This window comes from Dipodomys spectabilis, unplaced genomic scaffold (assembly GCF_019054845.1).
Source record: "Dipodomys spectabilis isolate Male_0828 unplaced genomic scaffold, ASM1905484v1 ptg000054l, whole genome shotgun sequence".
In the NCBI taxonomy this organism is placed as follows: domain Eukaryota; kingdom Metazoa; phylum Chordata; class Mammalia; order Rodentia; family Heteromyidae; genus Dipodomys; species Dipodomys spectabilis.
Window position 1 is genome coordinate 25,219,414 of NW_024870731.1, and position 22,236 is coordinate 25,241,649.

General features: G+C 38.8%; 1 protein-coding gene across 1 annotated transcript in view; it reads left to right on the forward strand.

Annotated features, from left to right (window-relative positions):
* Synpr (synaptoporin) overlaps positions 1-22,236 on the forward strand; it is a 161,676-nt gene that overhangs the window by 100,467 nt on the left and 38,973 nt on the right. The window contains exon 3 of the mRNA XM_042680067.1: positions 6,585-6,783. Coding sequence (XP_042536001.1) covers positions 6,585-6,783 — 199 coding nt within the window. The remainder of the gene's footprint in view (positions 1-6,584; positions 6,784-22,236) is intronic.

Sequence of the window (22,236 nt, forward strand, 5' to 3'; positions counted from 1 at the left end):
AAGAGATAGTAGGGGAAAACAAAAGAGGGGGTAAAAATACTCCATAGGAAATGTACTCATTACCTTACTCATGTAACTGTAACCCCGCTTACAGTATCTTTACAATAAAAAATATTTTGAAAAAGTTTTCAACATAGAGGTCCTTCATATCTTTGGTTAAGTTAATTCCTAGGTGTTCTATTTTTTTTAGTCTATCCAAAAAGAGTTGCTTTTCTGATTTCAGGAAAAGCACTCACTCTTCTCATTGTTGGCATACAGAAAAACTATTGATTTTTGTGGGTTAGTTTTATACCCTGACACTGCCAAAATGTCAGATCAGATCAAGTAACTTGGGAGAGGACTCTATGGGGTTCTTTAAATACAGGATCATGTTATCTGCAGAGAGGGAGAGTTTTACTTCTTCTTTCCCTATTTGGATCCTCTTTATGTTTGTCTCCTTCCTTATTCTTCTAGCTAAGAATTCCAATACTATATTGAAGAGGAGTGGCAAGAGAAGATATCTTTGTCTCATTCCTGATTTTAGAGGAAATGGTTTTAACTTTTCACCATTAAGTATAATGGTGGCTCTAGGTTTGTCATATACAGCCTTTATTATATTGAGGAATGTTCCATGGATTCCTAGCTTCTCCAGAGCTTATCATAAAGGGGTGTTGGATATCTGTTGAGATGATCATGTGGTTCTTGTCCTTGCTCCTGTTGATGTGTTGAATTGCATTACTTGATGAGTATAATGAACCAGATTTTCATCCTTGGAATGAATCTGTTTGATCATAGTATATGATTTTTTTATTAGTTGTTGAAGTCAGTTGGCTAGAATTTTATTGAGAAGTTTTGCATCCATATTCATCAAAGAGATGTTTCTATAGTTCTCTTTCTTTGAAGAGTTTCTATCTGGTTTTGGAATAAGGGTTATGCTGGCTTCATAGAATGAGTTTGGTAGTGATCTTTCACTCTCAATTTCATAATAAGAAAAACTTAAAAAAAATAATATATTTTGTTATTTTGCTGATACTGGAGATCAAGAGGAAATTTTGGAGTCAGATAAGCTATACTTCAAGACCCTTATATCAGTAAATCCTCTCACTCCTTTAATGGAGAGCACACATAATAAGTTAACAAAACCACTACCAATTGTATAGATTTAAATGTGGTAATATGTAAAGATATTTGGCACCATGCATGTCCCACCATGTGTTCAATATATGTCTATCAATGATTGGCAACTAGTCAGCAAGTGTGCAAAGACTGCCAGCTTCCTAAAGAACAGCACCAAATACCATGCTTGAGATGCAATAAGAAAACCAAGGTAGTAACAGACAGAGTTTTATCCATTTTAACCTTCTAGGTCATCTTCAGCTCTCTTCCCTGGAAGTCATTGTCTTCGCATCCAGATTCACTAGGTTCAGTAAATCCCTAATGAGTAAATGAAGGAAGGACTTGCGCCTTGTGGAGAAGACAGTGATTTTTGGAAAACTTAGAAATAGAATTGAGGCCATAAACAAAACCACTTAGGGCTAGGAAGCAGAAAACCTGGATTTATTTAAGTTTGACTCTCTTCTGTGTCAACTGGATGGTCTCTGATAATTCTGTCAGGATAGTTGAGCTCCATCCTGTCTCGTCTCATCCTGTCTGTAGGCTGAGAAGAGCTGTGTGGAAGACAATAAGAGATATGCAGAGTGTGAAAATGCTGATGTAAACTTTCATTTGTGCAGTGATTTATGCTTTGAAGCATATAAGTAGGTGTCTGTGAATGTGTATGCATATGTCTATGTGTAAATGCACATCCAAATGAAATCCTTACATTCACACACACACACACACACACACACACAGTGTGTGCATAATTAGCAAAACTAAAAGTAGAAAAAACAAAGTTCATCTAAAACCAGACAAATTGTTAATATTTATATTGACAAGAGAGTGAAAAACTGGAATATTATTAGTGTTTGTCAATGGGTTAACAAGATTGAAACAGGGAATGATTAGGGAAAGAAAATATTATACCCAGAACCACTGTTTGCCAGGTGCCCTTGGCTACCTTCCTTCTGACTTTTAGAAATTCAGGGACAGCAGCTTGCTCCTAACACCGCCAGCGCCTCCCACTTTACCTGTGGGCTGGATCACTGCTGTTGGGATGTGCTGGTAGTCTTTCACTGAGCCACCCTGAGTTCCATGGTTAATCATTTTAAGCCCTATTTTCTCTCAACCTGTTGAAAGACACTGCCAATAATTTCTAAAATCTTATTACCAGATGGCCATATTTTGCACATTCTATAAACAATCACACTGTAATGATCACAATTTCTACTCATTTTCCCTCTGCTTTGGTTCTGAGGCAAACATTGGAAAGCCCAAAGACAATGTTTGAAAACTAGAAAGTTTTGAATGACTTTTTAATTGGTCAGTGTATAGAGATTCAGCTGTGTCATTGCTAGATACCTAATGTCACCTTCACATACTTCCAGGCAGTAGCAGAACAAATCATTGGTTTCAAATCCTCTGCAGAGTAAATTTTCAGTCTGCCACTACATTGGGGAAGCTGTCTTAGCAATTTTTGTCTGTTATGGGACTTGAACTTGGCCTGGGCGCTGTCTCTCAGCTATTCAGCTCAAGGCTAGCACTCTACTGCTTGAGCCACAGCACCACTTCCGGTTTTTCTGGTGGTTTATTGGAGATAAGAGTCTCACAGACTTTCCTGCCAGGGCTGGCTTTGAACCACTATCCTCAGATCTCAGCCTCCTGAGTAGCTAGGATTACAGGCCTGAGCCACTGGCGCCCAGCTGTCTTAACATTTTTATAGAAGTATTGAGCTGGAAATTTAATGGTGCTGAAAAAATTTAATAGAAATTCAAGAAGAGGGACAGAAATGTATGATAGTTTGTAGTATAGGCTGCCCCTAATCTACTCGCATCTGAGACTCCCCTGTGCCACTCACTAGCCATATGACCTTAGGCAAACTCACCCCTCAAGCCTCTGTTTCCCAATCTATAAAATACTGATAGTGGTATTTACCTAAGAGAGCTGATAAGGGCATTAAGTAAGATAAAAGGTAGGTATACAGAGATACAGCCTACCACACTGCTTAGATGTATAAAAATGTCAATGATTGTTACTGTAACATCATTTACTAATAAAAAAAAAACCAATACCAATTATCCCTTGTCCAATCTCCTGAAGAGTTGGATACATTTAATATTTTTCCAAGCCCCACAAACAGCTGAAATCTGCTCAGTTATTTCATTTACTTTTTCATTAGAGCATCAGTGAAATGTTTTTAATTGTCCCCTTTAAAGCTCTGGTAAAAGAAGGAAAAGAGAGAGAAAGAAACCCCTCTGTAAGTGGAAGCCTTTGGTTGAGAAACAAAATGCAATAAAATCCTGAGAAATTCAATTACCCCTTGATTGGGTCAGGCCAGCTAAGAAGAGCATTATGCATTTGAAATCAACAAATTGGATTTGGTTTCTTCTGCAGCCTCAGCAATTGCTCCCTGCGTTCCTTCCTCATGAGATCAGAGGTGGCACTGTCAGCTCCCACATTCTGCTGGCTGATGTGTTCTATCTCTGCAGAACAGTTTTCTATTCCTTGTTTAGGTTCTAAATTAATGATACTTGCTTCTAAAGTTATTGCAGCTGCAAAATACATGCTGACTATAAACTTCCTTCTTCCAAAATATGATATATATTTAACTTTTACGTAACATATTGTATGTTTTAATATACACATATATGCACACGAAACCTATTTAAAAGAATTTTTGCACGTGCGTTTAGTGGTGCAGACCACAATACAACATTCAAATGCCTTGTGATATGAAGTACATAAGACTAAGATTTTTTTTGTTTTTCCTTTATAAAGCACCCTCCACCCTTCTCTGTAGATTAGATATACATTTGGAATTTCTCTTCCATTTCCTTATTTCTCTTGACTTCACCCAAGATAGTTCTAGATCACTAGTATTAATAAGCACAGTTGGTGTTTTTTAGTGTATAGTTTTTTTTTTTTCATTTCTACCTTGTGCATCTAAGTCCAGGTAAGAATTCATGTAAGTCACCACAGTAAATCAGCAACAGAGAACATGTTATTTTTCGCTTTGTGGCAGAGAAGAGAGAGAGTTACTTTGCTCCCACTCTCCCACTGCCCCCTTTGCACCCCAAGATTGCAGGCCTGCTGATTTTGCATGAGTGGAGAGATCTGGCAGATGAGAGACCGGCTGGTCTTGCAGGGCTCCCTAGCATCCAGAATGTGAGAACATGTCTCTAAATAGCTGCAATGCAGAGCATGGTTTTTCTATTATCTATTTATCCTAAGATAATCTTTCAAATCCTCATCTTCAAGTGAAGGCCAATATCCAAAACATGTCCCCAGAGGCCCTCCAGTAGCAGTCAATTGGCTCCTCCCCTTCCTGTACTACCTGGCTCTTTCCTGCCATCTGCTACTTGTTCCAGCCATATTGCTTTTCACCATGTGTTAGTCTTCTTGCTTATAGGGACTTGGCAAAAAGAAAAGATCAGAGCACTGGTGGTTCATGTCTATCATCCTAGCTACTCAGGAGGCTGAGATCTGGAGATGATTGAAAGCCAACCAGGACACAAAATTCTGAGACTCCATCTCGAACTAACCAGAAAAAATGCTGGACTGGAGGCATATTGTTTGTGAGAAAGCCAAGGAGGTGTTCAAGTCCCAGTACCAGCACAAAAAAATAAATAAGAAATAAAGTAAAATTTGCAATTTGATGTACAGAGAGGTCATGCGCATCATCAATTATAGACTATTGTCATTGCCTCAAGTTCAGCATGAGCAAGAACAGTCCTAATTCCTCTTTTTCTACCCAATGTGTGCCTAGCACTTAGCCACTGTGTGAACTCTAGAGTTACTTATCAAAAATCTATTAGGTGAAAGAAATATTAGATGAGAAAAACAAGTATACATTGTCTGAAACTTACCTGTTTCAGATTTGACATTACCTTTCAATGTATTTTGTTTTAATATCCCCACATTTCAAATGATCTTCTGGCTTAGGCAGGAAAGGGGCTATACAATATGGCCATAACCAATGTTCCCAATGTTCTCCGTGTTTTATTGTAGCTGTCCACCTTTATGTCGGTTAAGGCAAAGGCTCTTTGTGAGCAAACTAAAAAATCCACAAACACACTCGAAGTGGAGTTTGAAACAGCTCCTTGTTATATTGAGCTGTAAATTTAAAAGAATATGACTTTAAGAAATAAAGGGGTTGGAACTTAGTAGTTTATGCCATCATGATAGAACTGACCCTATAAAACTTCCAAAAGTTCAGTCAAATTAGGATCCATCAATCATCATACTAAATCAATAAGGCTCATTTTAATCCCTGCTATTTGGGAGACTGGTTAAGAGGATTATGAACCAAGGCTGGGGTAAAAGTGTGAGACCTTATCTGAAAACAACCTAGAAAGAACCATCGACAGTCAGTGATAATTCAACTCAGGACCCTGCTTCGTGTGACTAAAATCTAGAAAGCAGACCAACACAATTGGAGCAGGATGGTGGAGTTTAAGCTGCAGAGGAAGGAGTTGGCCATTCAGACAGCAACACTGGGTGAAAGCTGGTGGACCATGTTAAGGAATTGAAGTGTTGGAGAACTGGAGCAGGAGGTGTCCTAATTTCAAGTCCCCTGTCTGCGTATGGTCCCCTCTCTCTTTGGAACCACTAGCTATTGTGAAATACAGTCCATTGATACCTACAACAATATTTATTTCTGTATTTCCCATGGGATCTCTGCAGATTCCTTAATGAATTTCTCCCATTATAATGCCATCATGCTCCCAAGTTATACCATGCAGTGCTTTAGAAAAGGAAATGGAAAGACTTGGAAAGAATTATATTAAGGAAGTGGCACTGTAGCTCAAGTGGTAGAGTGCTCGCCTTGAGTTGAAGAGCTGAGGGACAATGCCCAGGCCCAGAGTTCAAGCCCCACGACCGACAAAAAAAAAAAAAGAATTATATTAAGTGAGATAAGCCAGGCACAAAGAAACATAGGTCCCATGGTTTCCTTTATTTGCAATAACTGGTATATATGTGAGACAAGCAGAAAAGGTCAGATAAGATGATGTTGAGTGAAATGAACCCCAAGATAAGGACACAAGTGTTTTTTTTTCTTTCTTGCTATTGTTTCTAATGTATTTATAATGTACCACGTGATTTTTTGTTGCTTTGTATGTCCCTCCCCCATGGTATAACCCCTGTTTTCACTGTTTTTGATGATGGTATAATTTGGGGAGGGGAAGGGAAAAAACAAAATGTTTAAATAGGGATACAGGTGGACCCATTGCAACAATGAGATGTACAAGATACTATGTTGATAAACAAACTTTACAATTTAGGTGGGGGAAGCGGGGCAGGTTGGGGGGGCGTGTAGTGGTAGAGATGGGAGGGAAGGGATGGTAGGGGAAAAAACAAAGGAGGAGGCAACAGTATTTGATGAGAAATGTACTCGTCACCTTGCTCATGTAATTGTAATCCCTGTGTACAGTATTTTCACAATAAAAACCTTCCAACATTTCCCTCCATGACATGTAAAGAGCATCTTATTCACTCTGGCCGTGTAGGTTGCACCAGGTGACCTTTGAGGTGCCCACCTGTGAGGGAAAGGAGCGGCAGAAGCTGGCGTTGATTGGCGACTCCTCATCCTCTGCAGAGTTCTTCGTCACCGTTGCTGTCTTCGCCTTCCTGTACTCTCTGGCTGCCACTGTCGTTTACATCTTCTTCCAGAACAAATACCGAGAAAACAACCGGGGCCCACTCATTGTAAGTGGTTTTCTCTTTTTTTTTTGGAATAACTTCCCTGTCCCTTCTACTTTCTTCTAAGAATGCTTGAAGGGCTTTGGAGTGAGCTACCTGAGCCCTCCAGGCAGATACTTGAATGGAAATCAGAGTCTTTTTTTGTCATCCATATCTCTTGTCTCTACAACAAGGGCACGATGCCTTCCAGTCTCTTGTGTCCTTGTGTAGGAAAAGTTAGCTCAAAACTTGGTTTAAAAAACCCAAAACCCTCTGGAATATATGACTGAAAAACATCTCATGAGAGCCAGGAAAAAAATGCTGAAACTTGCTGCAGATTTACTTATAATTTATGGAAACAGCCATTATTTTTCACTGATTTCTTTTTCTTCTTGTTTAGCAGTACTGAGTTGTGAACTCCATTCCTTGGAGGCCTGCCTTCTGTTAAGCCAGGCTTCCAGCTCTGTTTTCTTTCTTTCTTTCTTTTTTTGTCAGTCGTGGGGCTTGAACTCTGGGGCTGAGCTCTGTCCCTCAGCTCTTCAACTCAAGGTGAGCGTTCTACCACTTGAGCCACTTCCAGTTTTCTGATGGTTTATTGGAAATAAGAGTCTTATGGACTTTCCTGCCTGGGCAGGCTTTGAACTGTGATCCTCAGATCTCAGCCTCCTGAGTAGCTAGGATTACAGGTGTGAGCTACTGGCATCCAGCTTCCAGCTCTGTTTTCTGCTGGTAATATACGAGATAAGGTCTTGCTAGCTGGGCAAGATCTGCCTACAAGAGGCTTCTCAGTAGCTAGCATAACAAGTGCATACCACCCTGTCAAACCCTCCACTGAGATGAGGTCTCACAAAGTTTTCTGCTGGATTTAGACTTGGAAGCACAGTCTCCATCATCTCAGTCTCCTAAGTAGCTAGGATGACAGCATGAGGTACTAGTAGTGTCTGGCTTCTTACTATTTAGTCTGTTTGATTTGTGTTTACTTGAATGACGGTGTACCCTTGGTGGATGGTCTGGCCGTAGAACTGTTTACTTTGAAGACAGACTTCATTTTCTCTGTCTCCATCTCTCTGTCTTGGTTTCTGTCCCTTCTCTTTTTGTCTCTCTGTCTCCCTTTGTCTCCTTTTCTCTGTCTGTGTGTCTGTGTGTCTCTCTCTCACTGTCTCTGTCTTCCCTGTTCTTCCTTATACACTATAAACTACACCATCCATCATCACTTTCGGTTGCTGTTATACCATGATCCAAAGACTTGTGGGTAAACTATAGGCCAGCATGTCAAGTCATGGATACACACATACTTATCAGAACACAAACATTCTCAGAGGGATTATGGATGTGGATCACTTTAAGTAAGTATACTTTTAATTTGCCTACCTTTGGCTCGTACATTTAGCTAAAGTCAGTTTTCTTGAGAATGCCTTGTATCTGAAAAATGTCTTGCAGTCTTTGTTCTTTAATCATTGTGTGAGTCAGTTTTTCATCACTATAACAAGGTGCCTGAGATAGAGCTAATTTTGATTCACATTTTATAGTTTCTAGCCTATAATTTGGCAGACCCATTGCCATTAGAATGGCTTGAGGAACTACTCATCTCAGAGAGAGGAAGGAGCCAGGGTCCCGCATTCCTCTTGAAGGACACATCCCCAATGACTTCCCACAAAGACCTCCTACAAAGTCCTATCTCTGAAACCTTCTCCTACCTCCAGATAATACCACCCTGAGGACGAACCATCAACATGGGGGACATTCACTATCCAAATGGTAGCAATCATCTCCTTCCAAATTATAAGACAAGCATCATTCTTTACTATTCCAAATCTTCCTACATGGTACAATTACATGATACACACATATGAGACACTAAAAAATGGAATGGTCTAAAATACTTACCAAAATATGTTTGTCTAATACCTAAGTAATGACTCTTGGGGATATAAAGAGATTTCCAACTTCTTGTTTTCAATATTAAAACTCCTAATCTGTTTGTCAGTTGATTATTAAAATAATCTTCGATGACAGATTGCTACCTGATCTGAGGTAGAAACAAAGAAATCAATGGCATTGTCATGGAAAATCTCCTTCTATTCCCCCCCTGTTCAGTCATGCAAGCCTTCTCACGTAGACATTTGTAAAATTTTAAATGGAACTAACATTCATGCTGACTCATGTCCCATCCTGGAAATTAAAATGTATCAAAAACTATCTATAAACTAATGAAGACAAAACAGCCTGCCTATCTAAAATATATAGGTTTTTGATCATTTTTGCTTTGTAAATTGAATACTTATTGACTAAGTGTCACTAAATTTCTAATATATTTTTGGTGTTTGGGATGATTATACAATAGTAATGCTTGTAATACCCAACCCAAAAGAACATTGTAATACTTAAATCCTTGAAGTCACAGGCAATCAAACAATAATTTAAATTTTTGTACATGTTTTTGTTTCAAAGAAATATAATAATCAATAAAATGCTTTCAAAAATACTACATTAGACTCTAATTCAACAAGTTGAACAAAATAAAAAACATGTGAAATTCCCAACTGTAAAAATTTTGTTCATTAACTTCTTGATGAATGAGAAAAATATCAAGCAAATATTAATGTATTCATAATATTAATTTCTGTATTATTTAGAAATGGAATCATCTTAAAATTGATATCCTAGATACACTTAAAATATGCCAGCCACTATGTTCTCTGCAACTATTTAAACTTTTACTGAAAACAAAATTAGATATCAACTTTACATAAGTAGGAGCATAGGTTTTGAGAAAATCTTTTTGGGAGTTTATAAAATGAAGTTTACAAACCTCTAAGCTAGCTTATATGTGGAACTAATGAATAATTTTCACATACAAAATTAATTTTAATAGGGACCCAAACCTTAGACCAATTTTGAAGGATGACTAGGAGAAACTAGTTAAGTTGGAAGGAGATAGAAAGAGTTCAGATTTGTAGTCCTGTTAACTCCAGAAGGCAAGTGATGCCACCTACCCAAAGCCCTTGGGCAGGTGTCTGGGTTGTTTTATTGCTTGTTTGTTTTTGTTTTTCTCTCATCCTAAATTGAAGCTAACAGTCTTACTGTCGCAAACGAACTTTAACAGTCATCTACCTTGGACTTATGTCTCCTGTGGAGTGTAGGCAGGTACATAAAAGAGATAGATATGCATATACCACAAAACTAATGCATACATTCATTTCTCCATGCATGGAGACACTCCTACACATTTTGACAGTCCAAGAAAATACCCTAACTTTCAGAAGGAAAAAGCTAGCCCAGCTAGTTTTCCCATAAAATGGGGGAAATAGCCATTTTGTTATATAAAACCACATTCCACTCCTATGAATCATCTTGTAAAGGTGTGCTGTTTTGTCCCTGGGTAAATAGTCTTTGCCATCAAGCAGGATCTAATGAAATCCTGAATTGTGTAATATACCAGAAAGGTGGTTTTTTTTTTTTTTATTACATCCTACCTGAGGGTGGAGAGTGGATGGGAGAAGATAATTCTGGTAATAAAAAAAAAAAAGAAAGGCTCCAAGATGAAACTTTGTGATATTAAAAAAAAAGATGTGTTCATTATTTAGCAGATAAAAGTTAATTTGAAAAAGTGCTCAATTCCTACAAGCCACAAAAAGAGACTGTGTATGGATAAGTAGAATGCCAGTGGAGCTGTAAAGAGCAAACCTTATCAATTCCAATCCCACCACAGCAGGACCACGGTTGAAGAAGAAAGACAGATGGTTACACCATTCGAACAGAGCAGATTTTAAAAACTGTACACTGTGAGCAAGATTTCAAGAAGGTAGTGCGTACTTAAAACACCCAACTGCCAGAGAAGTATTTGTTCAGATGTTAACAATGATTATAATAGTCGAGCTTAATCCTATTTTTTTTCAAAAAGGTAGTGACTAATCATTACCAAGTAGTTTTGTTCCACTTACCATCTATTCTTTGTTATTTTGTTTTTGACATTATATATCATGCCTGCATCAGATCAACATGTAGGAAACTGACATGGATGGTAACAATGATAATACCAACAGATATAACTGATATTGATTGAGATTCTGCTATATATTGACCAGATTTAATAGAAAAACTTTAGTTTGTGTTATTATTCATATTTATAGACGAGGAAAGGGAAGCTTAGAAATATTGTCAAATCCCCTAGGTTATTATCAAGTCAAGGATATTATCTATGTGGGTTATTATCTATCTCTTAGATATTATCAACTCTAAGTAGGCACAAAGTGTGTATCTCTTTGGCCCAAACTCAGGACCCAAAAGTACTCAATTTTAGAGGGCCAAAGATTCTAGTAGGCAATGTGTTACAGAAGTTAGAGGGCCAAAGGTAGGTAAGAAAATTTATTTACAACACCTTGACAGTTCCTAACCTAAAATCCCTACACTCTTCTGCTCCTTCAAAATCCATTTGGACTTAAAGAGAGACTTCCCAGAATCTCTGATGCTAAAATAATGGGAGGGTTCTACTTGAATTAGAGGGTTGAATTTTTTGCTTGTTTGTTTGTTTGTTTTGCACTAAGAAAATTCCAATGAGGAAAAAACAGGCTTTAAAATGGCCAGGGTTGGTATATATATTATAAATCATAAATTATGGATATGGATTCTTATGTATTTGAAAGCAATCATGAGCAGTTGCTGGTAGGCTAGGGCCAAACTTATCAATAGATGCTTTAAAGAATAATTCATCTACTGATAATGTAAGATGAAATCATCCATCTTTATGTGAAAAATGGGATTCTCAATATCTTCTGAAGTAACATAGTTGTTAACAATGCTAATGACACAGCAGCAAGAGAATTAAGCCAAAAGAACTAGCCAGCTACAGTACATCACTGCAGTTAGTATGTTCTTGTAGAGGAAGCCTGCTAGCTATCAGCAAGCAGAACTGCTCACCTGAATGGTGCATGGTTATGAAACTGAAATGTCACACCAGTTATTTCATTGTGTTATGCTCCTTTGAGTAGAGATTTAAAGCCAGTCCCTTGACTAGATTTCTGTGACAGGATGTTCTGAGCTGATTTCAGATCTCACATCAGACTGAAGCTTTAGGTTTTCTCATATTAGTGTAACTTACCTTACAAGGCTGACAGATGGACTAAGAATAAATACATACTAGACACCAACCTCTGTTTAAGTAAATCCATCTTGTAGATACCTCTTCTAAGAAACAGGGAGAGGCCTGGTGCCAGTGGCTCACTCCTGTAATCCTAGCTACTAAGGAGGCTGAGATCTGAGGATCACAGTTCAAAGCCAGCCTGGGTAGGAAAGTCTGTGAGACCCTTATCTCCAATAAACCACCAGAAAACTGGAAGTGGCGCTGTGGCTCAAGTGGTAGAGTGCTAGCTAGCCTTGAGCTGAAGAGCTCAGAGATAGCACCAAAGAAACAAAACAAAACAAAAAGAAACAGGGAGATTCTCAGCATTCACCTTAAGACTTTGTGGAAAAGAAAGACTCATTGTTCCTTGAGTTCTCTTGTGTCCATAAGGGAGAATCTCCTTTATGAAAAGAGGTGGTTTCTGAGACCAGAAATGTGTCATTGCAGACACACACTGCTATCAAGACTCACGTTTGCTTCATAGCCAGTGCAACCCAGATACTTCCCTATCCTCCATTTAACCTCAAGTCAATCCTGAGAAAGACGTGGAGCAATAAGGAGTGTGCCCATTCCTCAGATTCACTTTCATTCTCTTTCTTGAATACTAGACATAAAACCTGGCTGCTGTTAGGTAGGAAGGCAATGGCGGAACAAGGACTGAAATTCTTAATCCAGTTCTCTTAAAAATAATGGTGGCTAAATTATGGATTCTTAGATTTGCATCATCCTTTATAACCTAGTACTTACAGTTGGTGGCCTGTTGATAGTATGCGCATCCTGCAGGATAAGCTAATGCCTGCAAAGTGCTATACACAGGAAAGGGTACCTAATAATAATAATAATAAAACATATAAACACTATTATAATAACAATAATATTATTATTGTCATTAATTTTAATTATTTTCCTGCCTATTACTAGGTATACATACCTTAGCCCTACAAAGGAAAATTGGGGGAACCTCCCTTCAATTGGCTCCAGCCCTTACAGTTCTATTTTCTTTGCCCTTTTTCTCCCAGGCACCTGCTCCTACCCCAGGTTCCTAAGGATAGAGCTTAAGTAGGACTACCCCTAAGATCACAAGGGCTACAGTATGACCCTTTGTGATCCTGTCTTTGTGTTCCTATGCCTTACTTGACTAGAAGGTAGAGCATTAATTTCCTCGGTAGAAAATCAGGCTTCCTGTTTCTATGTACAAACTGAGGCCATCACTGAGTGAGGAAAATAAGAAGTAGGCACAGATCTGTATGCATGCTCTCTTAGCTATGTCCGATCACCTACACTTTTACTTGGGTGTAATTATGCATGGATATCAGATTTTGCTGTCTTTGATTTTTTTTTTCAAAAGTTGCTAGGAACTCCCTCATTTCTCTTCCCTTTCTCATCCCTCCTTTCTTCCTTCTCCCTTCTCTCCCCTCTTCCCCTTCTCTTCTCTGTTTTCTCTCTCTTATCAGGTCAGCTGTCGTTTATGTCCATGTGTACTCATTATAAGAAGTCTCATCAACAAGGGAAGCAACGTGTATATGGTTGAATTAAAAACTTCCAGTAGTGTAAGGAGAGCTATTAAATCATGATTCTCTGCAAAGGGCCTGCTGGAGGCATGTCAGTGGGCTTTGGTAAGGCTAGCTCTGCCTGGGAGTGAGAACACTCCTTCTTTCACTTCTAGTAGACTCGTTTTAAAGATAATTCCAGAGCATGTAGAGGTTGATGAACAGAATGAATTGGGATATTTTTACGAAGTACTTCCACACACATGATGGATTTGGTATTAGAAATCACATCACAACATCGTTTAAACCTCTCATATTAAATACCTTGTTAATCATAGATTCGCTCCAGCACTCTTACCTTGTGTGTGTGTGTGTGTGTGTGTGTGTGTGTGTGTGTGTGTGTAAATGCATTCCACTTGTTCACTCTTTGGAAAGAAAATTGTCCACACAAAACTGTTCATTCTTAACCTTAAATAAATACCCAATCTAAATTACTATAAATTGGGTATCAAAAATATATTTTCCAATATATTTCCCCAAGAAGCACAACAGATCAAGGTAAACAAATAAATCCATTTTGCATTTTTCTAGTACACTATCCACTCTTTTGATCAAAGTTGATATCTGTAGCTCATTCTCAGCTTATTATCTTTATACTTAGTAAGCTTTTAATTACAATTTCAATGAAGGCAAATTCCCACCATGTTAAGTACCATTTTTCTCTAATTAACTAGTTAAGCATAGAGATGAGATATAGTTCAAGAACCTGAATAAACACAGTGAAAGGATTAGTGTGGTTCTTCTGAAAGCGCCCACAGCACTTCTGGTCCATTCTCTTTTGGAGTCAGTGCCAGAAGAAAGCTAGTCTGTCCCAAATCCATTCATTTCTCTTGGATTTTTTTCTCTTTCTAGGAAACTTGCCATTCAGTTAGGAAATCAGAACCTAGTGGAAACTTAGCCAAGTCCCAAATGTGTTTTTCTTGTGTTTCCTGTCCTCAGTCAAAACAAAATGAAATGTGAAATGTGTTTACTCCCTGTCCCAGCAAACCAGAGAAAAGTGCTCCCCCTCTCTCCCTCTCTCCCTCCCTTCCTCCCCCCTCTCTCTTCTCTCTCTCTCTCACACACACACACACACACACACACACACACACACACATCTTTCTTTCTGTATCAAATCCACCAGTGATGCTTGACTTACAGAAAATTGAAGTGGTAACTTTGCTTCTGACACCTCTATGCTAATCTTAGTTCATTTATCCTACTATAACAAAGTACCTGAGACAGAATTTATAAGCAGGTATTTATTTCTCAGAAATAAATTTCCTGGAAACTGGACATTTTTAGATCAAGGGGCAAGCCTGCTTTGTTGCCTAGTGAGACGTGCTCTGCTTCCAACATGGCGCCGTGTTGCTGCATCTTCGAAAACAGAAGATTCTATGTCCTCACAACATAGAAACTGGAAGGGTCAGCAGGCTAGATATAGCAAGAAGCCCAATTTGTATAAGGAACTTAATCTTAGTTTGAGTGGAAGGAGCCCTCATGGCCTCTTCTGTCAGTGTGGCAAGACATATATGTGGAGGAAACAAATTCAAACCATAGCATCACGCCTTGTTCCCGCTCCCCATTCTCATGTGGTAGTAACCAGTAGTCATGGTGTTAAAAAGGGGACAGATCATCAGGGCTCCTTCGTTATTAATGAAATTCATGCCATTATCAAAGAGGCTTCACACATGGTCTGGTTTGCAGCCTTTAGGCCACCCGCTCCTGAGAACACAGCATTCATCCCTTCCACAGGAAGCACAGGCATTATTCCATCTTGGAAGTAGACAACAGCCTTCATCGAGCAATAAATATGCTGCCATCTTGACCCTGAATATTCAACATCCAGAACTATAGGAAAATGAAGTTTTCACCTTTATAAATTACCCAGGCTTAAGGGTTTCGTTGTAGCAGCCAAATGAAGTAAGATACACTGTTCAGGACACTGGGCATTGTAGAGAAACATTTTTTATTGTCACCACTGTGGACATTTCTAGCCAGGGATGCTGTTAACTTTCTTGTGGTACAATTGCTACTGCCATCTGATTTCAACAAAGATGACAAAAATGTGCACTGGAGAAAAACAGTCTCATCAACAAACAGTATTAGGTAAACTGGGTATCCACACATACAAACCTGAAACTAGATCCCACCCCCCCACCCCCACCTCTTATTCTTTACAAAAACCAATTCAGCATGGATCAAAAGTCTTAATGGAAGACCTGACATTTTGAAACTCTCATGAGCAAATACTCCAGATATGGATAGGGAGGGATTATAGAAATAGAACTCCAATTGCTCAGGAAATAGGAGCAAATAGTGACTAATGGAATCATATCAAATTTAAATTAAAAAATGGAATAGAATTGAAAACCCAGAAATGAACCCACAGACATATAGCCATCTAATCTTCGATAAGGGAGATAAAAAAAATAGAATGGAAGAAAGACAGCCTCTTCAGTAAATGGTGCTGGCAAAATTGATCACTTGTAGAAAACTAAAGCTAGATCCTTATATATCACCCTGCACCAGAATCAACTCCAAATGGATCAAAGACCTCAGAGTCAAAGCAGACACTCTGGAAACATTACAGGATGGAATAGGAGAAACCCTAGGTCTCCTTGGCACAGGCTGAAATTTTCTTAATAGAGACTAGAAACACAACAAATCAAAGAAAGGTTGGATAAATGGAATTGCATGAAATTGCAGAGCTTCTGCATGGCAAAGGACATAGAAAGATAAATAGAAAGCCCACAGATTGGGAGAAGATCTTCACTAGCCATACAACAGACAAGGGTCTCATATCTAAAATATACCTGGAACTCAAAGAATTAAATTCCCCAACAATAAATCCTCAAAGAAACAACTGCCCAGTAAATAAGTGGGCTGAAGACTTAAAGAGAAACTTCACTGGAGAGGAAAGAAGGATGACCAATAGACATATGAAGAAATGCTCAACCTCCCTAGCCATAAAAGAAATGCAAATCAAAACAACATTGAGATACCACCTCACCCCAATTAGAATGGCTATAATCAAGAACTCTAATAACAACAGATGCTGGAGGGGATATGGACAGAAGGGAACCTTACTTCATTGTTGGTGGGAGTGTAAACTTGTTCAACCACTTTGGAAAGTAGTATGGAAGTTCCTCAAAAGACTCCACATAGAGCTCCCTTATGACCCAGCAATCCCACTTTTGGGCATTTACCCAAATGATCACAAACAAGACCATACTAAAGCTACCAGCACAACTATGTTTATTGCAGTATTATTTACTATAGCTAAGATATGGAACCAACCCAGATACCCCTCAGTAGATGAATGGATCAAGAAAATGTGGTATATATACACAATGGAATTCTATGCCTCCATCAGAAAAAATGACATTGCCTCATTTGTTAGGAAATGGAAAGACTTGGAAAAAATTATATTAAGTGAAGTAAGCCAGGCCCAAAGAAACATAGGTCCCATTGTTTCCCTTATTTGCAATAACTGGTATATGTCTGAGACAAGCAGAAAAGGTCAGATAAGTTGATGTTAGGTGAAATGAACCCCAAAATAATGATTCAAATGTTTTTTCTTTCTTGCCATTGTTTCTAACATATTTATAAGAAGATTTCTTTGTTGCTTTGTATGTCCTTCCCCCATAGTATAACCCCTGATTTCACTGTATTTGATGTTGGTATAATTTGTGGAGGGGAAGGGAAAAAACAAATTGTTTAAATAGGGATACAGGTGGACCCATTGCAACAATGAGATATACAAGTCGTTATGTCAAAAAATGCCCCCCCCCAACTTTGGCTGGGGGGGGGGGTGGAGGTGGGAAGGGCTGGGAAGGGGAAACAAAGGAGGAGGCAACAATGCTTGATAAGAAATGTATTCATTACCTTGCCCATGTACTTGTAACCCCTCTGTATGGTATTTTCACAATATTAAAAAAAAAAAAAAAGAAAACGATTACCAGAATGAAGAAACAACCCAGAGAATGGGAGAGAAATCTTTACCAGCTATCCACCAGAGAAGAAGTATCCAAAATGCACATGTAGAGCTCAAGAAAATAAACACCAAAAGAACGAATAACCTAACTATTAAATGGGCAAATGAATTTAACAGACAGTTCTCTATGACATATAAATAGCTAATAAATTCATGACAAATGTTCACCATCTTTAACCAGAAAAAAATGCAAATCACAATGATATTTTTATCTCACCCCAATCAGAATGGCTATCATCAAGAAAACAATCGATGATCAAGTGGAAAAACAAAGGAGGAGGCAACAATGCTTGATAAGAAATATACTCATTACCTTGCTCATGTAACTGTTACCCCTGTGTACAGTATTTTCACAATAAAAAACTTATTTAGAAAAGAAACAAATTTAGTCCAGCCACTATGGAAAACAGTAGCAAGTTTCCTAAAAAAAAAAAAACACTAAAAATAGATCTATCTTAAGATCCTGCTCTACTATTCCTTGCACGTCAGAAGGAATATTAATCAGCATAGAACAGAGATAACTGAACACTCATGCCTATAACAGCACTATCACCATAGCCACACTACAGAAGCAGCCTCAGTGTTCATAACCAATGAATAGACAAAAAATATGATATATGTACTCTTCTCTATCTGTCTCTGTCTCTCTCTGTCTCTCTGTTTCTGTCTCTGTCTCTCTGTCTCTCTGTCTCTCTCTCTCTCTCTCCCTATACTTTGCAAGCTCTTTTTTTGAAAAGCTCTTCATTCTAAACCAGCTGATTCCTACAGAGGAACATAGTGCCAATACCAATTCCTAGACCAGTTTTAGATGTTACTCATCAAGAAACTCTTTTTCTCCCATAGGTAGATGTAAGTACCCAGCAGGTACTTAGTAAAGTAAGCTATATTGTCCTCAGCCTTGTTTTCTACTCTGGCATCTGTACTGTGTTTCCTATGTGGTTGGCTTTTATGAAGTCTCAATGGACATACAGAATGAAAGACAGGGCTGAATGCAAACTCTGTTGACTTTCTCACCTTCAGAAATACTTTGGAAGGGATATTATTGCATTATTAATATCAAATGCTCACTGTAATCATCATCATCATCATCATCATCATTATCATTATAAGCAGCAGTACTGGGGATTGAATCCAGCGCTTTACTCTTGCTATGTAACTACACTACCATTTAAGCCATGCCCCTAGTCCTTTTGTCTTTATTTAGTTTTTGAGATGGAGTCTTACTAATTCTGTCAGACTGGCCTTCGACTCCCTATCCTCCTGCCTCTACCTTTCAAGTAACGGAGATTCTAAGTGCATACCACCATACCCAGCTTTAATATTTTTCCTTTGGATTATTTTTGGTTTTGTTGTTGATTGGTTGGTTTGTTTTTGTTTTTGTTTTGAGTTTTTGTTGTTTAGTTTTGCTTTGTTGTTGCTTAGTTGATTGGTTGGTTTCTTTTCATTTTTGCTTTACTTTTGAGTTTTTGTTTTGCTTTTTTTTTTTTTAAGCAATAGGCCAGGTTGGCTTGGACTTTCAATCCTCTTGCCTAAGCTTCCCAGGTGCTGATGATTCCAGAGTTCATCACCAATCCTAGCTTAGTTTTCATTCTTGGAGCCTCTAAACTCAGTATCTGCAGATATCATTTCAGAGAAATGCAACCAGCCCTAGTGTTTTGTTCCTCAGCAATCCTGGCACTCAGATTTCATGATTTAGGGACATAGCACAACTCCATTAAACTGACTAGAATTCAGGGAACAAGAACTTGTATCTTGTGTCAGCTGGTAGTCTGAAAATAGCAGAAGGGTGTTGGCGCATAGTAGGAAATAACTTGGAAAATATGATTGGGCCATGCAGCTGGCAAGTAAGACCTAGCCTTGTCCTGCGTCCATCACGTGGTTTAAGTGGTGGGGATTTCCACTCTGATTCCTCAGATGGCAAAATTTGTTTGCTAAATTTGTTTCTTTAGATATTCAACAAGCACGCATTCACACACACACACACACACACACACACACACACACACAGAGTTGTAGCTTCTCTGGGGCTCCTGGAAGTTTAAGAATGTCTTCCTCTTCTACCCACAGTTCATTAGACATTCAAATAATTGGCACAACATGTAGAATTTGGATTACTTTCATCCCTCTTAGCCCTATCTCCCAGCTGAGTATCTTTATTTCCATTGCTTATTAGCAGAACCCTAATCAAAGCCACAGAGCCATCTAAGGAAGTGCTTTGAAGCTTGCCTTGGGAACATGGGGAAATGGCTAGAAGTGAAACAATGTTGTGTCTTTTGGCAGAAGGAGGGAGGGATGTAGTTATTAAAAATCCAAGAGCGGTTGGACAAAGTATGACTTTATCTTTACTCCACCAGCTACCTAAGGCCTGCGTACCTTCTTCTGTGTTGTTCTGAATCTCTAAGAAACATCAAATCACTTCATATCCTTTCCCCCCAAAATGGATATCTAAACCTGAAATGCAATGAAATGTTTTTTTTAAATTGTGGCTTAGTAGGCTTACTAGCCAAGTGAGTAGCTACATCCATAGGTAGAAAAGTACAATAGACCATTGACAAGTTATAAATCCTAAGTGAAGATACAATGAAATTATTACACTGGACAAACAACTAAAAGAACTACAGTTGAGACTAGTGGAAAGCAGGGTTCAATGGTAATCTATCCGCTGCAATTTACTCAAGTACTTTCCTTGAGCATTTCCATTAAATGAGTTGGAAGTGAACTTGTTGAATCTCTGTTGTACAGATGTAATGTAATGTGTACAGAGCCGTTACACTGCAAGTGCTAGAGGAAAAGGAAAAGCCAAAATGTCTCCTAGCTTGATGAGCACCTATCTGTGTAATCCATGTGGGGGCTGAGGTGGCATAAAATGAACAAATTCTCATCCCGCTGCAGCTGGCAACAGAGTCTGCTACCACCTTGATTTGCAAGCAAAGGGCTTCTAAACTTAGTTTAAGCTTCTGTCACTACAGAGAATAGAGTTAGTCCTAATAAAGAATGATGCTCCATCTCTCTATCATTTCTTACTAGTGATGGGGAGAGCATGCAGGAATAAGCAGGAAGGAACACTTGTTATTAGTGACTACATTGGTTCACAGACAGAGAATACAGTCAGAGGGCTTTGACAAAGAATAGAACCAACTGAATGGAAGGGAGAGATTTTGGCTGAGGGAACTGTTTGAGCTGGAATAGGGAAGAATAGGGAATAGGGAAGAATAGTCAAATAGTAGTTCCACTTTGGGCCCACCAACTTCTGTTCAGGGAGGATTCAACCTTCTTCCACTCCTACAGTCCTACTAATCTGTCTATCAAAATGATTCACCTGATATTGGCCAAATAACTCAAGCCAGAATGATTCAACTGAAGTTTCCTCTTAGATTTCTATACAAAGTGAAATTCTTCTTCTTGAGTTGCTATGATAGGAATATGTAGCTTTAGTTGGTAATAGCCATAATGACAGTGATATGAAAGGAGTTTTTGAGGCAACATTGGATTATTTTTTTTGGGTCCGGTCGTGGGGCCTGAACTCTGGGCCTGAGCGCTGTCCCTCAGCTCTTCAGCTCAAGGCTAGTGCTCTACCACTTGAGCCACAGTGCCACTTCTGGCTTTTTTCTTTTTGCTTATGTGGTGCTGAGGAATCGAAGCCAGGGCCTCATGCATGCGAAGCAAGCACTCTACCACTGAGCCACCTTCCCAGCCTCCAATATTGGATTTTTTGTTGTTGTTTCTTTGTGTGTGTGTGTATGTGTGTGTGTGTGTGTGAGAGAGAGAGAGAGAGAGAGAGAGAGAGAGAGAGAGAATACTGGGAATACTGGGATTTGAACCCAGGACCTTACCTGCTTGCTTGGCTCTCTTGCTCATGGCTGACACTACCACTTGAGCTTCACCCCTAGTCCAGCTTGATTAATTAGAGACAATGTCTCAGAGTTTTCTACACAGGCTGGCTTTAAAGTTAAATCTTCCAGGTCTTAGTCTTCTGAGTTACTAGTATTACAGACATGAGCCACCAGCTCCTGGTAATACTATTAGAGTGTGAACTCAGGATCTCATACTTGTTACACAAGTGCTCTACACTTTAGCTACACTCCCAACTCAAAAGACTTTTTGGAGAATAAAGCTACCAGGGTGGTGATTCATGTCTGTAATACAAGCATGCAGAAAGTTGAGGCCAGAGGAGCATGACTTCTAGGCCAGTATGGGTTACATAGCAGAACAAGAGACAGTCAGACAGACAAACAGACAGAAAGACAGGCAGACAGACAGATAGACAGACAGAGATAGGGAGACAGGGACAGAGGCAGAGAGGCTGAAAAGAGATAAGCAGATCCTAGTGAAGAAAGGTAAAAACACAAGAAGATGTGACCTAAAGAAAATGAGCTCTTGAGTTCAGTCATACCAGAAGCCAGGATTTCCTTTGGTGAAACCAAATTCTGTAATTGCTAGTTGGATTTGGGCTTCTGATACTTGCCAAATGAAGTATTCTTTACCTATACTGTTTCTACCTCTTCTGTTAAAAACAAAAAAGCTGTAAGAATTCCTACATCAAAAAGGTTGTTAGAGCCAGGCACAATGGCTCACAGCTGTACTTTCCAGATTGAAGAAAAATAGAGTTTGACCTAATATCAACCAATGAAAAATCCATGTGTAGTGGCCAACATCCAGTCATCATAACTACATGGAAAATGTAAATAGGAGGATCATAACCTAGGCTGCTCCCAAACATAAACACAAGATCCTATATTTTAAAATAAACTCACTAAAGCAAAAAGGCATGGGGGCATGGCTCAAATGGCCCTAGCTGAGTTCATTCCTCAGTACCACACAAAAGAGAAAGT